The following is a 12,387-nucleotide window of genomic DNA, read 5'->3' on the forward strand; positions in this document are numbered from 1 at the left end:
CATTCAAAAGTGTTCTCAGTTTATGTGGTCTTTTTGCAAGAACTCCATGCATGGCCCTGGGGAGGAAAATTGAATTCCATATGCATGTGTTTGCCGTTGTGTTTTTAAAAACTTGTCCTGATTAGCAGAAACAGCAAAGGGAAACCTAAATGGATTCTTCACTGTTGCCTAGAAATCTGGCAGGTCATTGAGAACATGCTAAAAAGCCAGGATGAGCAACAATGCACTCTCATTGTCAGTTACTGGAAGTAGAACGCTGTGCAAATGACGTGTGTGTTTCCCAAGGAATTCCTGTGTTGGATGCTTGGTTGGGTTGTGACATAAGCCCAGCCAGGGGGCTCTGACATAAGGCTTTTCATTGCATGATGCAGTACGTGATGCTCTGAGGGAAATCACATCACCCATTCATAAGTGCTCCTATCCCTAAAGAAACAGCAGCCAGTCTGGTGTATCAGACCTTTCCCTTCAGCCTTTGGCAAATATACTTCATTGTCAGGCACCCCTGGGATGAAAACAGTCCCTTTCATTTTTCTGTTTCTCAAGCCAGGAAAAGCAAACAAATCCTAATTCATCTTGGTTCACCTTGATGCATAGCTCTACCTTAATATGTGTTAGGACAGGAGCCAACAAACAAAGACTAAAGAGATGGCTCTTAAGAGAAAAGTCTCACCATCAGGGATGGGCTTGATCGGTTTTTTTTTTTTTTTGATTTTGTGCCTTCTGTATTTTTTGAATTCTGTTCCCATCCCCTACCACTGTCTTTATTTAAGCTCAGTTGTGGTGTTTGCTCTTGCCTGTTCGCCTCTGATTTTTGCTTGGACTTTCTGATGCTCCTTAAGAAAAATTGCTTGTGTATGATGTATTTTTCTGCAAAACAAGCCAAAGCCCAAATTCCATCCCCTTTTCCCCGCCTTTCTCCCCAGCCAAGAAATGCAAAACAGTTACATCAGAGTAAACACAGATCTCTTTTCATTTGATATATTGACATCATCCCTTAGGGAACTCAAGCTTGTCCATAAATCCTTTGTGGTCCATTGAGACTCTTCAGGTTCCTCTAGTGGAATATTTCCATAGCCTGGAATGTTGGAATTCATGTGTATTTTTGAGACTTTTCTCAGTGGGAGACAGCATTGCACTTAGAGCTTATATAAGAGAATCAACCTATCCTTAGTTTGAAAGTGACCTGTGCCACTTTTTAGCTGTGTGACCTTAAGTAGGTTACTTAACCTCTCTGTCTCAGATCTTTTCCGTCTATGAAATGGATAATAATATTACATACGGGTTGTGGTTATTATGAGGATTAAATGGCGGACAAAGTACGCTCACTACATACTTGGTACCTAATGTGTGTTCGGTAAATAGAAGCTGTTGCGCTGCTTTGTATTTGTATCTGATATAGGCACGTAGGGAGCTACACAGATGCCTTGGGACTCGTGTATCATTAGTAGTGGCTGTGAGAGAGAAAGGAGGCTCATAGAAATTCAGACAGTGAAGCCCTGAGCGGAGTGCTGTGATGCTGGCCAGGGGTGCCTTTGGGGGCCGGTTGATCCAGCACAACACCCACAGACTTGCAGACCCTTCTCTCTTGGAAGAGTGTTGATAGAATCCAGATGGCAGTGAGAGACTTATCTTTGTCTTGTGGGGATAAATGTTGGGAAAAACACTTAAGGTTCATTTTTGCTTGTGATTTTGGTGTCTTTTGAATCATATCTATAACATTGTATAGTGTGTGTGTGTCTTTGTGAGAAGCGGGGGAGGGAGGGGAGAGAAGAGCTGGAGAATGTGCATTTTCCCACCCTTGGTTACTGCTGTTACACGTCAAGGGGTAGATGGAACCACTTCAAAGCCATGTCTCTCCTTCTTTAGAATATAGGTTTGTTTTTGTTGTTTTGCAGTTTAAAGAGGAAAATGTTGTATTTTCATAATTTTTTTTTTTTTTTTGCGGTACGCGGGCCTCCCATTGCTGTGGCCTCTCCCATTGCGGAGCACAGGCTCCCGACGCACAGGCACAGTGGCCATGGCTCACGGGCCCAGCCGCTCCGCGGCATGAGGGATCTTCCCGGACTGGGGCACGAACCCGTGTCCCCTGCATCAGCAGGCGGACTCTCAACCACTGCGCCACCAGGGAAGCCCCATAATTATTTTTTAACAAATGGAATTTTGATGTATTTGCACGTAGAGAAATTAGTACTGAAGTAGATCTTCTTATGACGTTACGTCAGGGAAATTGCCATGATGGTAGATTTTGGAGTTTTTGTGGAACATCCTGAACTTACTTCCCAAATGCTTTTTGTTTGGAAACAACACATGCTTTTGCCATTGCATTTATAAATCCATCTGTTAATCACGAGAAATTTAATCCACACACTTGGAGAGCATTCATCCCAGTGCTATTTGGAAAGAAGTTCATGAACAAGCTGCGAGGGTTTTTTTTTTGTGAGTTTGTTGGAGCTTTTTGATTTTCAGTAAAGGGAGGACTTTGAGCATGGAGCTGTCTTCTTTCCCAGAAAGTTTCAGTCTGGACTTTGAAAGATCTAAAGGAATTCAAGAAGATTGGAGATCACAGTTTATTAGGAAGGGGGAGGGGTCATGGTGGGCTTTTCTGATGCAAATCAGAGCAAAGATAAAACGCCTATTTTCACCATCAGATTATTGGATATTTAAAAGTTTTATAATACTCTGTGCTTGTGGGGATATGAGAATACACTCTGTCTAATGAGCTGTAAGTACAAGCTCTCTGAAGGGTAGTTTGGCAACATCTATCAAATACACATACCCTTTGACCCAGCAGTTCCATTGCTAGGGATTTGCCCCGGTATATACTGACAAAGATATTTCAGAATACAGATAGAAAGGAATTAGAGGTGACACCGTCTCTAATAGCAACAACTATAAACAGTGCTAATTATCCCTGTGTGGGGTTACTGTCCAGTCACTTAAGGGAGTGAGGTAGATAGTGGACCTGATGGTGAAGAATCTCCAACGTTTTTAAAGTTAAGTGAAAGAGGCCAGGCACCCAAGAACGTGGGGAGCATAATCCCATTTCTGTGTGTAAGAAAGAAAGAAATACATGTTTAGGAAGGTGATACATTAAAATGTTTTGGAAAGGATGGGTAAACTGCCACTCGATGCAGTGAGGAGGTAGAAAAGCAGTGGGTTAGAGATGGCAGGGGCTTATCATTGTATACCTTTTGGCATGGCTTGACTTATTTTATCCCATGTTAATTTTAGTTTCAAACAGAAATCGGGGGAAACAGCTGGCTTTTACCCCCTTGCCACTTGTGCCACCAGCAAGAACCCATTACTGTTTTAAGAGTGTAAGCTTGATTTTCATGATCAACTTAATGCCTAGCATTCATGTGTGTGTTTTTTTTAACCCAAAGGACAACCAAGATGGATCGTCCAGTGAAGGAATCTTTGTATCCAAAATAGTTGACAGCGGACCTGCAGCCAAGGACGGAGGCCTGCAAATTCACGACAGGATTATCGAGGTATGTGGACACTGCCAGGGTCTTCTATAGGCCGAATGGCATCCCGTCTTCATCCGGCTCAAGGCAGGGTGTTCGGTGGGGCAGGGAGGCCTCAGCTGGTGACTCTGGAGGCAGGAGTCAGACCTCTCCGTCGGTGTGGGACCAGACTGGGTGCTGATTGCCTTGCTCTTAAGCTTTTGTTCATGTTTGGTGCAGAGAAGCCAGATTACGAGTGGCTTATTCACGATTTGGCTCTTGTCACGCGGCCGCGCATCTGTTTTGCGTGCTTCAGTTAGAGCTTCGTGTGAAAACCACTGGGGAGTCGTGTGTTAGTTAGAACCAGATGAGCAGTCCCTGTGGTGCAAATGGTGACGCTGTTCAGATCGGTGACCGGGGAGGGGATCATTGTGTCGGCTTTGGAATCACTGTAACGTCCTCAGAGCTCACGGCACACAGTTATTTCTACGTATCCCTCTTTTATGCGTGTCTTTTTTGCCTGTTGTCACTTGTACTAGTTGATTGTCCGGGGATGTGCAGGCAAAGGTTGATATTCAGGATGGTCACTCATCTCCTCACCGACTTCCTCATTTTCAATTTTCACTCATCATTTTAAACTTTTACTTAGGGGCTTTATAGATTTTCGCTGGGGGAGGTAGGTAGCTCCCTCCGCCCCGCCACAGGACACTTTGGAATAGGGTCACACAGTGTCCTAGCATGCTCTGAGTTGCTGAACGGGAAGCAGTGATTCATGGCCTGCTTGTGTGGGCTCCTGTTGCAAAGTTTGATACAAATGACTATATTTTGCTGGTGGTTTTGACTATTTTGATTGCTCTTTTAATGGGTAAATATATATATATATATATATATATATATATATATATACATGGGCTCCATTTGTTGGCTCTCCTATGAGGAAAAAATTAAATATGAGAATCCAGGATGAGTTGTTGAAGCCCATAAGAAACTCACCCATGGGCCGTAGCCATAATATAACACATGAAACAGGAAACTGGAAAAATGGCACTGTGACCACTGGATGTTTTATGTTCCAAACACACATTTGCATAGCATCTATATTTCTTGAGTATATTTGTGGTCTGTTTCAAACCTTGGACCGAATGGGAACTCTGACCATGGGATAAGCCACGAGGGAAGTTCCTGTAACCCGCTGGAATGTGGCCATGTGCTTCCGGGGGAGGGAGCGTTGGGGAGAGGATGACAGAGTCTCGCTTTTCTGGTCTCATTTGGATGAATTCTGCAATGTGCAAAGCAGTACACTTCTGGTCAGTTTATATCCTTAGGGGAACAGATGGTTATATCTCCCCAAGAAACCAAACTGAACGAGTTAGGGTATAAGAGTTACTTTTCTGAAGGAGTGGATGCAGTGTGACAGTTTACATATTAAAAGGATACTTGATTTTGTTTTAAGTACATCATTAATACTGCTACATCCCCCTTGACTTTTTGAAGGGTTCTTAAACTTGGAGATCTTTTTTGCTGCATGTTTTAGGGTCAATCTTATTATTTCCCCGGTCAGGGGAGTGGATTTTCCCTACCAGGAATTTGCTTGGGCAAGACGCTTTTTCAAGAGCTCAAATGCGTCCTTACTGTCTTTTTTTAAAGGAAGAGAGAATACATTTTAAAAAAAAATAAATTTATTTATTTATTTTTGGCTGTGTTGGGTCTTCGTTTCTGTGCGAGGGCTTTCTCTAGTTGTGGCGAACGGGGGCCACTCTTTATCGCAGTGCGCGGGCCTCTCACTGTCGTGGCCTCTCTTGTTGCGGAGCACAGGCTCCAGACGCGCAGGCTCAGTAGTTGTGGCTTACGGGCCCAATTGCTCCGTGGCCTGTGGGATCTTCCCAGACCAGGGCTCGAACCCGTGTCCCCTGCATTGGCAGGCGAATCCTCAACCACTGCACCACCAGGGAAGCCCGAGAATACATTTTTTTGAGAGTATTGTTCCAAAAGATAAGTACAGCTTCCATTGCCAAGGGTTTGGTGGAACAGCCAGTTTCTGTAAGTAATGGAATTTCATTGCTCTTATGTTTTGCAAATGAGAAATGTACAGCTGGGCAGGATTTTCTCTTGGCAAAGGGGGATCTGTGTTTGAAACATTTAGTACGGTTTCTGGTAAGTCACATTCCCCTTTTGGACAGTATGTAAAATATTAATCATGTCCCAGTGTTGAGGTGGAAAGAGGATGATCACAGTAGAGAAACAACATATGTGTAATTGCAGTTGACACCCCGTGCCCTTCTCCGTCAAATCCTAATCTCTTCTGACATGATACAGTGATTCCCGTGCCTGAAAACGATGTTCTCCTGTTCACCTTGTCTGTGTCTGAGTTTATTACCAGGCATGAATTTGATTATTTTAAGTGTGCACGTGGGTTCACTAAGAAGAGTCAGGGGCTTTCTAGTTTTCCTCCACATTTCTTCCTTTTCAGAGGAGTGAGCAAACTCCCACTAGATTTTCACCATAAGAACTTTCATCCTGGTGAAAGGACGCTTATATTAAATCCGTAGAGACTGACTAAATCTCATGCTCAGTGCGGAGTTGTTAACGGTTACTCTGTTCCTACCACTCTTTGTTCCCTGAGACCGGAGCTGTGGTTCTCACCCATATCAGAGCCAAGCACGCTCGCCTCGTTTTTTTATCAGAAATGCCATCAATGCTCTCATGAAATGAAATTCATAAATAATATTTATATACATGCACACCTAATGGTAGAACCTATATACTGACATTAATAGAAAAATAACAGGAGGATCATTTATAATAAAATGTATGTGTCGGTATGTAAATGCTCGGGCACAGCCGCATTAGAAGACACTGTGATGTTTGTTGCCAGACGCTGGCATTTCCTTGTGGGCTCGGCACAGTGCACCGGCGACAGAAGTTGCTGGTCCAGGAAGGCAGTGCTGCGGAGTTTGGCCCCACAAGCAGCATCGCCGTCCACGATTGGATTTTCCACGGTGGTGAACAGATTGTGGTTAAGATACGGCACAATTAAATACAGGCTTCCTTTGATTTACACACGTCTCTGTGTGTGTGTGTGTGTGTGTGTGTGTATTTTTAAAAAATTGTGGTAAAATATACGTAACATAAAATTTACCATTTTAACCATTTGTAAGTGTACTTTTCTGGGGCATTGAGTACTTGATCGTGCAACCATCACCACCATCCGTCTCCAGAACTTTTTTGTCCTCCCAAACTGAAACTGTAGCCGTTAACCCACCCCTCCTCCTCTTCCCCCAGCTCCTGGCCGCCAGCCTTCTGTTTTCGGTTTCTACGCATTTGACTACTCTAGGTGCCCCACGTAAGTGGGATCATACAGTATTTATCTTTCTGTGTCTGGCTCATTTCACTTAGCATGATGGCCTCCACAGTCATCTGTGGACTTGTAGCATGCGTCAGAATTCCATCTTGTTTAAAGCTGAATACTATTCCATTGTATGTATAGAAGTAAATACCACATTTTGTTTATCCATTCATCCATTGATGGACATTTGGCTTGCTTCCATCTTTACACTGTGGTGACTAATACTGCTGTGAACATGGGTGTGTAATCTGTATGCATTTAAATTGCAAAAACAAAACAAAACAAAAAAACCTCAAGGTTTATATGTAAAGCAGAGTTAGGGTGTACCCTCAGGTAATTATAAAAAGTTTGTCACTTTACCTTTACTGATGTCTGGCAGGATATGGGACGGTTATTCTGGAAGCCCAATAATTCTTCATTGCCCGAGACTCTGTGCGTTTAGGGCTTCTAGCATCCTTGGTCCCCACCCCAGTCCTTGTGACAATGAAAAATGCTTCCATAGATTTCCAGCAGTACCTTGGGTTGTGATAGGGACCCCAGGGAGAATGACTGGGGTAGAGATTTGTCTTGTTCCCAGACCTTATGATGCAAGGTGCGTTGCTCAGAAGCTCGTTCTTGCATTGTGCTCATCTCTCATTTGGCGGTAAGTGAATTTCTGTGACAGTTGTCTGGGCTACATGCAATGTCCTCTTCTGCTTTGAGATAGTAAATGCAATTTTCCAAGTGCAGTGAAGGCAGGAAGTGAAGCCCTCTGTTGCCACTAACCTTTATTTTGTACAATCCTCTGTAAATACGTGTTCATCTTGGGAGTGTTATGATTTGAAGACGCAAGCATGTGGTCACAGAAGGTGTGTAAGCTCAGTGGCTTTTGTGTAAATCAGTCATTCTCTGTTCTGTTTGCTCTAGGTTTGGTTAGTCTGTCATTGCTAAAAAGGCTGGGTTACAGGGTTGACTAGAACAGATTAATAACACTGCCTTCCCTTCCCGAGCTAGACTACTTGGTAAAGCGAGATTTTACTATTTGTTAGTGAAGATGATGTTCTCCCACCGACTAAAATTGCAGAGTGGCATGTGAATTCACCTGAAAAAGCATTTAGTTTTAGAAAAAGGAAGGTGCTCTTTTTCTTCTGTTAACTTTTCATTTGGACATAATTTCAGACTTGCATTAATGAATTCCTGTACAGTCTTTACCCAGATTCCCCCAGCATTAACATCTACTACATTTACTTTATCCCTTTCTCTCTCTACCCCTAATTCCTAAATACATCAGTGTGTATTTTTTTTAGGAATAAGACCTTCTCTTACATAACTACAATCAATTTATCTGAATCAGGAAATTAATATTGGTAGGGCCCTATTGTCTAATCTACAGAATTTAGTCAGATTTCTAATAATCCGTACAGTGTCCTTGATAGCAACAGAAAACCGCAGATCATAGGTTTTACTGAGTTGTCATAGTTCTTGATTTCCTTTCCTTTAGAGCAGTGGCTCAAGTGTTTTGTCTTGCATGCTGCTGATGTTTTCAAAGAACACAAGCTAGGTCTTTTGTATAATGTCTCTCAATTTGGGTTTGTCTGATGTTTCCTCATGAGTACGGAATCAGACCATACATTTTGGGCAGGAATACCAAAGAAGTGATAGTGTGTCCTTCTCAGCGCATCCTATCGGGGGTCACACGATGTCACTTTGTCCCTTTATTAGTGATGTTAACTTGGGCTGCTTGGTTAAAGTCTTACCTGCCACGTCTCTCTGCTGTAAAGGTACTGTTTTCTCCTTTGTCTTGTATCCTGTCGGGGAGGGTGGGGGGATACTTTGAGGCTGTGGAAATACCCTGCTGCGACTCAAACTCTCATACACTGGTTTTAGCACCCACTTATGGACTTCACTTGACTTGATTATTATTATAATGGTTGACAAAGGGTGATTTACTAAGTACATTCCTTCTGTGTTTATGACTTGTAAGACGAAGTGTTCCTTTCCTCCCTGTTTCTTTCTACCTATCTCCATCTGTCTGTCTGTCTATTTCAGTATGGACTCATGGATTCTTATAATTTGGTGGTCACCTTGGCCAGTTTGGGCCAGAAGGAGCTCTTTCAAGCTAGTACGTCTGTCCTTTTCTCAGGTTTCCATCAGTTTTTGAGCACTTCCTTACTTTGTGGCACCACGAGATGTCCCAGGCTCATCTTGTACTTTTCTTGCCCCAGCCCTAGAATCAGCTCTTTTTCCAAGTAGCTCTAAGTCCACTGAGTAGCTCTAAGTCCACTGAGTAGCTCTAACGCCATTGAGTGAAGAGTGAGTGGCATTTAGAAACCAAAATGTGGGTGCTAGGGTGATCATGTATAATTATACGAGGTTATAATTGAGGTTTCATTGTTTCTAGGCACTGTCAGCAGACAGAGCTAGAGAATGTAAATATGCACATACACACACAATGGTATCATCATCAACACACCTCTCTCCTATTTTTCTATTCATCCTTTTATATATTTTGAAAACCATGGCTGTATCAGTACCTTTAATTCCAGTCCAAGTCTGCGTGGTTAAGTTTCTCCTCCTCCTTTGAAGATTTGCAACTCCTAGAGGAATCCCTTTTGAAATAGTGATGAATGTACTCTTTTCTTTTGAATCAAAACTCTGATCTTTGCTTAGATGTTATCAGTGAATTAAAAATGGTTGATGAAAATTGTTTAAAATATTTCCATATTATTTTTCATTTGATTTTGGGAGGAAAAATATGCCCTAAAGTAGGTGATTTTGTAAGTATATTTTTCTTTCATTATGGGGTAAGAAAGGCTCGGTATTTCTTGTGTAAGTGTATGCAGGAAACTTATTATTGCTAAACAGGCAGAGACATGCACAAGCCATTTGGGGGTAATATTAAAAATAAACACGAGGGGCTATGCTGTTGTCCTCTGTAGTGACTGATAACCATGGACCACACTCAGCAGAGGAGAGGAAAAAATTCTGTGGCAATTATCCTCCTGAGAAGTAAAACCTATTCGTGTCAATTTGAAATCTCTGTTACCTCAGTAACACAAATAATCTGTTTTGATGAAAGAAATGAGGTATAATTCAAGCCATGTTGAGAAGATTCTTTTTAAGCTGCAAAAATAAGCAGGTTTTAGAGACCCCTTATTAGTGATGGACCCCAACTGTCCATTTCCGGAGGCAGAGACCAGCGTTTTCATCTGAGTTACCCATTTCGGTTGGTTGACAGTGTCGTACCCTGGGTTTCTATGTGGCAGGGTTCTGAGACCATGTCTGGATTGAGTGGGGGTGAGTGTGGTGATCATTTAGTGATGTTTGCCATGGACACAAGAGAGGAGGGGTGACAGTTTGACTCTGGATTTGTTGTCTCTGGCTGGACTCATACAATGTTTTTGGAAGGACGACATTATCATTGGAAGTAACGACTCTCCTTTCATTGGGATGTTGTGTGTTTCATAATAATGTATCAGTCATTCTTTTTGGTCTTCAGACGAAAAATAAGTGGACACCTTTGTTGCATCTCGTTTTTTTTTCCCCTCCTCCCCCTGTTTAAACATGCTTTTCACTTTCATCTTACTCTTATAGCCTATACCATCGCAATAGAAGTTCTGGCAAAATTAAAGCAGCTGATTTCCTTAGTATTAGCAGGCACATGTGGAAGTGGCAAGAGCCCTGAGATTTAAACGAGGACCCCAGGTTTAGGCTTCTACCAGGTTATTCGCTCTGTGGTCTTAGTATCCTAAATGCTCAGCCTCGCGTTCCTCATCTGTAAAATGGGAGGAGCGTTACTCTCTGTCTCCCCTACCTGTCATGCTGTCTGAGTAGAGCAAGGAGATAACATAGGTCAAAGGCTTTTTGCTCTTAAGTGCCAATATGAAGAATTGTTTGGGGTTTTTTTCAAATTCAAATTTTAGTATCTGATATAAGAACTTAATACCAAAGCCAGTTATAGAAGTCAGCAAAATACTTCTGAGATGTGTTTTCCTCTTGTGTGTTTTGGCCAGAATGTAGTGCTGCTGCAGGATGATTGAGGAAACCTTGAACTGTTTCGGGCAGACATACTTTTCAGAATTAACAATGTGACCAATTAATACCAAATATTCCCTCTTTACTCCCAGTTGCGTTTAAAAAAATAACATTTTGTATTAATTTTTTCTAATGACTGTACTGATATATTGACTTGGTAATATTTATTATTGTTATTTTCTTATTACTGTTTTGCTCTAAAAACTAGCTTAAAAAAAAAAACTAGGTTTTCAGTGAAAATCTTTGTAACAGACATCACTGCACACCAGCCAGATAAACGTTAGGTGAAGAATAATACATATGGCTTGATGCAATTTGTTTGTTTTAAAGACATTTATGTATATTAGTCTTTTCATAGGAAAATGTACGCTGAGGTAATAAAACATTTTAAAGTTATATATAAAGTTGTAGAGTGGGATTATGGGGGGACTTTACATTTTTTTAAGTCACCTTTCTATAATGTTGGACTTCTCCAGAGAAGTGAGTATTCTTTGTTATAATCCAGAAAACAGTAAAGAGGAAAAATGATGAGTTAGAAGTTTCCTTTGAGTTTTAAGTATCACAAAGCTGACTCCTGCTTGTGTGTTTCCTTTTGTACGTTATTACTTGTCGTTCTCTTTTCCAAAAGCTCCTAGCAGATGGCCTCAGGTATGAGATGGGTGGGCAGCTCATGCTGAGACCCTGGAACCAGGCTGTTGGAAGTTCCTCCCATTCTCTGCCCAGATTATCAGAGTTCACTTCCTCTTGACACTGTGTACTTCTCTGGGAGTTGTGGCTTCCCAGAAGTTTTAAATCTCTCCCCTCATGGTCAACCCTTAGTAAAAAGAGTTATTTAGAACATCCACAGAGCACTTTAAAATCAGGAATAAATCAGAAGTGACTGGCATCCCCATTAAATTTTTTGAATAAAGATTAGGTTGAAAAATTAAATCTTTGGTAACTCCCAGACAACAACAAAACAACAAACCCTTGACAACAGTACAGATAAGATACAGTTTATATTCAGTTGTCTTCTTTGTACACCATATCTAGACCCTTATCTTTAAGTATGGGGGTTTTGAGAACAAGAACCCACGTCATTTTTTTAAAAATTAAGTTTTTGTCTTTCAGTCTGTTGGTGTAAGACACAAAGGGTTAGGTGCACCTTTTTTTTTTTTTTTTTTTCGGTACGCGGGCCTCTCACTCTCGTGGCCTCTCCCGTTGCGGAGCACAGGCTCCGGATGCGCAGGCTCAGTGGCCATGGCTCACGGGCCCAGCCGCTCAGGCATGTGGGATCTTCCCAGACCGGGGCACGAACCCACGTTCCCTGCATCGGCAGGCGGACTCTCAACCACTGCACCACCAGGGAAGCCCTCGGTGCACTTTTATCAGACTTGAAAGGTATGTTTGGAATGGTCTGACTTAAATTATCAGCTATGAAGTATATGTAAATTAAGCTGTGTGGGAGAGGCCCTGGGAGAACCTTTGAAAGCAATAGGTCCACATCATTTTGAAAACAAAAACTAAGCACGGGGCCTATAGATGAGGGGGCTGGGAACAGGAGCAGGGAGAGTTAGATTAGGAATTCTCACTGGGAATGAC

The 12,387-nt window shown here is 42.1% G+C and overlaps 1 protein-coding gene across 1 annotated transcript in view; it reads left to right on the forward strand.

Moving 5' to 3' along the window:
• The window catches only part of PDZRN3 (PDZ domain containing ring finger 3), a 256,435-nt gene that overhangs the window by 19,587 nt on the left and 224,461 nt on the right, over positions 1 to 12,387 (forward strand). Inside the window, exon 3 of the mRNA XM_082638600.1 lies at positions 3,384 to 3,491. Within this exon, the coding sequence (XP_082494726.1) occupies positions 3,384 to 3,491 (108 nt within the window). The remainder of the gene's footprint in view (positions 1 to 3,383; positions 3,492 to 12,387) is intronic.

This window comes from Mesoplodon mirus, assembly GCF_964341445.2.
Source record: "Mesoplodon mirus genome assembly, chromosome: 12".
Taxonomy (NCBI): domain Eukaryota; kingdom Metazoa; phylum Chordata; class Mammalia; order Artiodactyla; family Ziphiidae; genus Mesoplodon; species Mesoplodon mirus.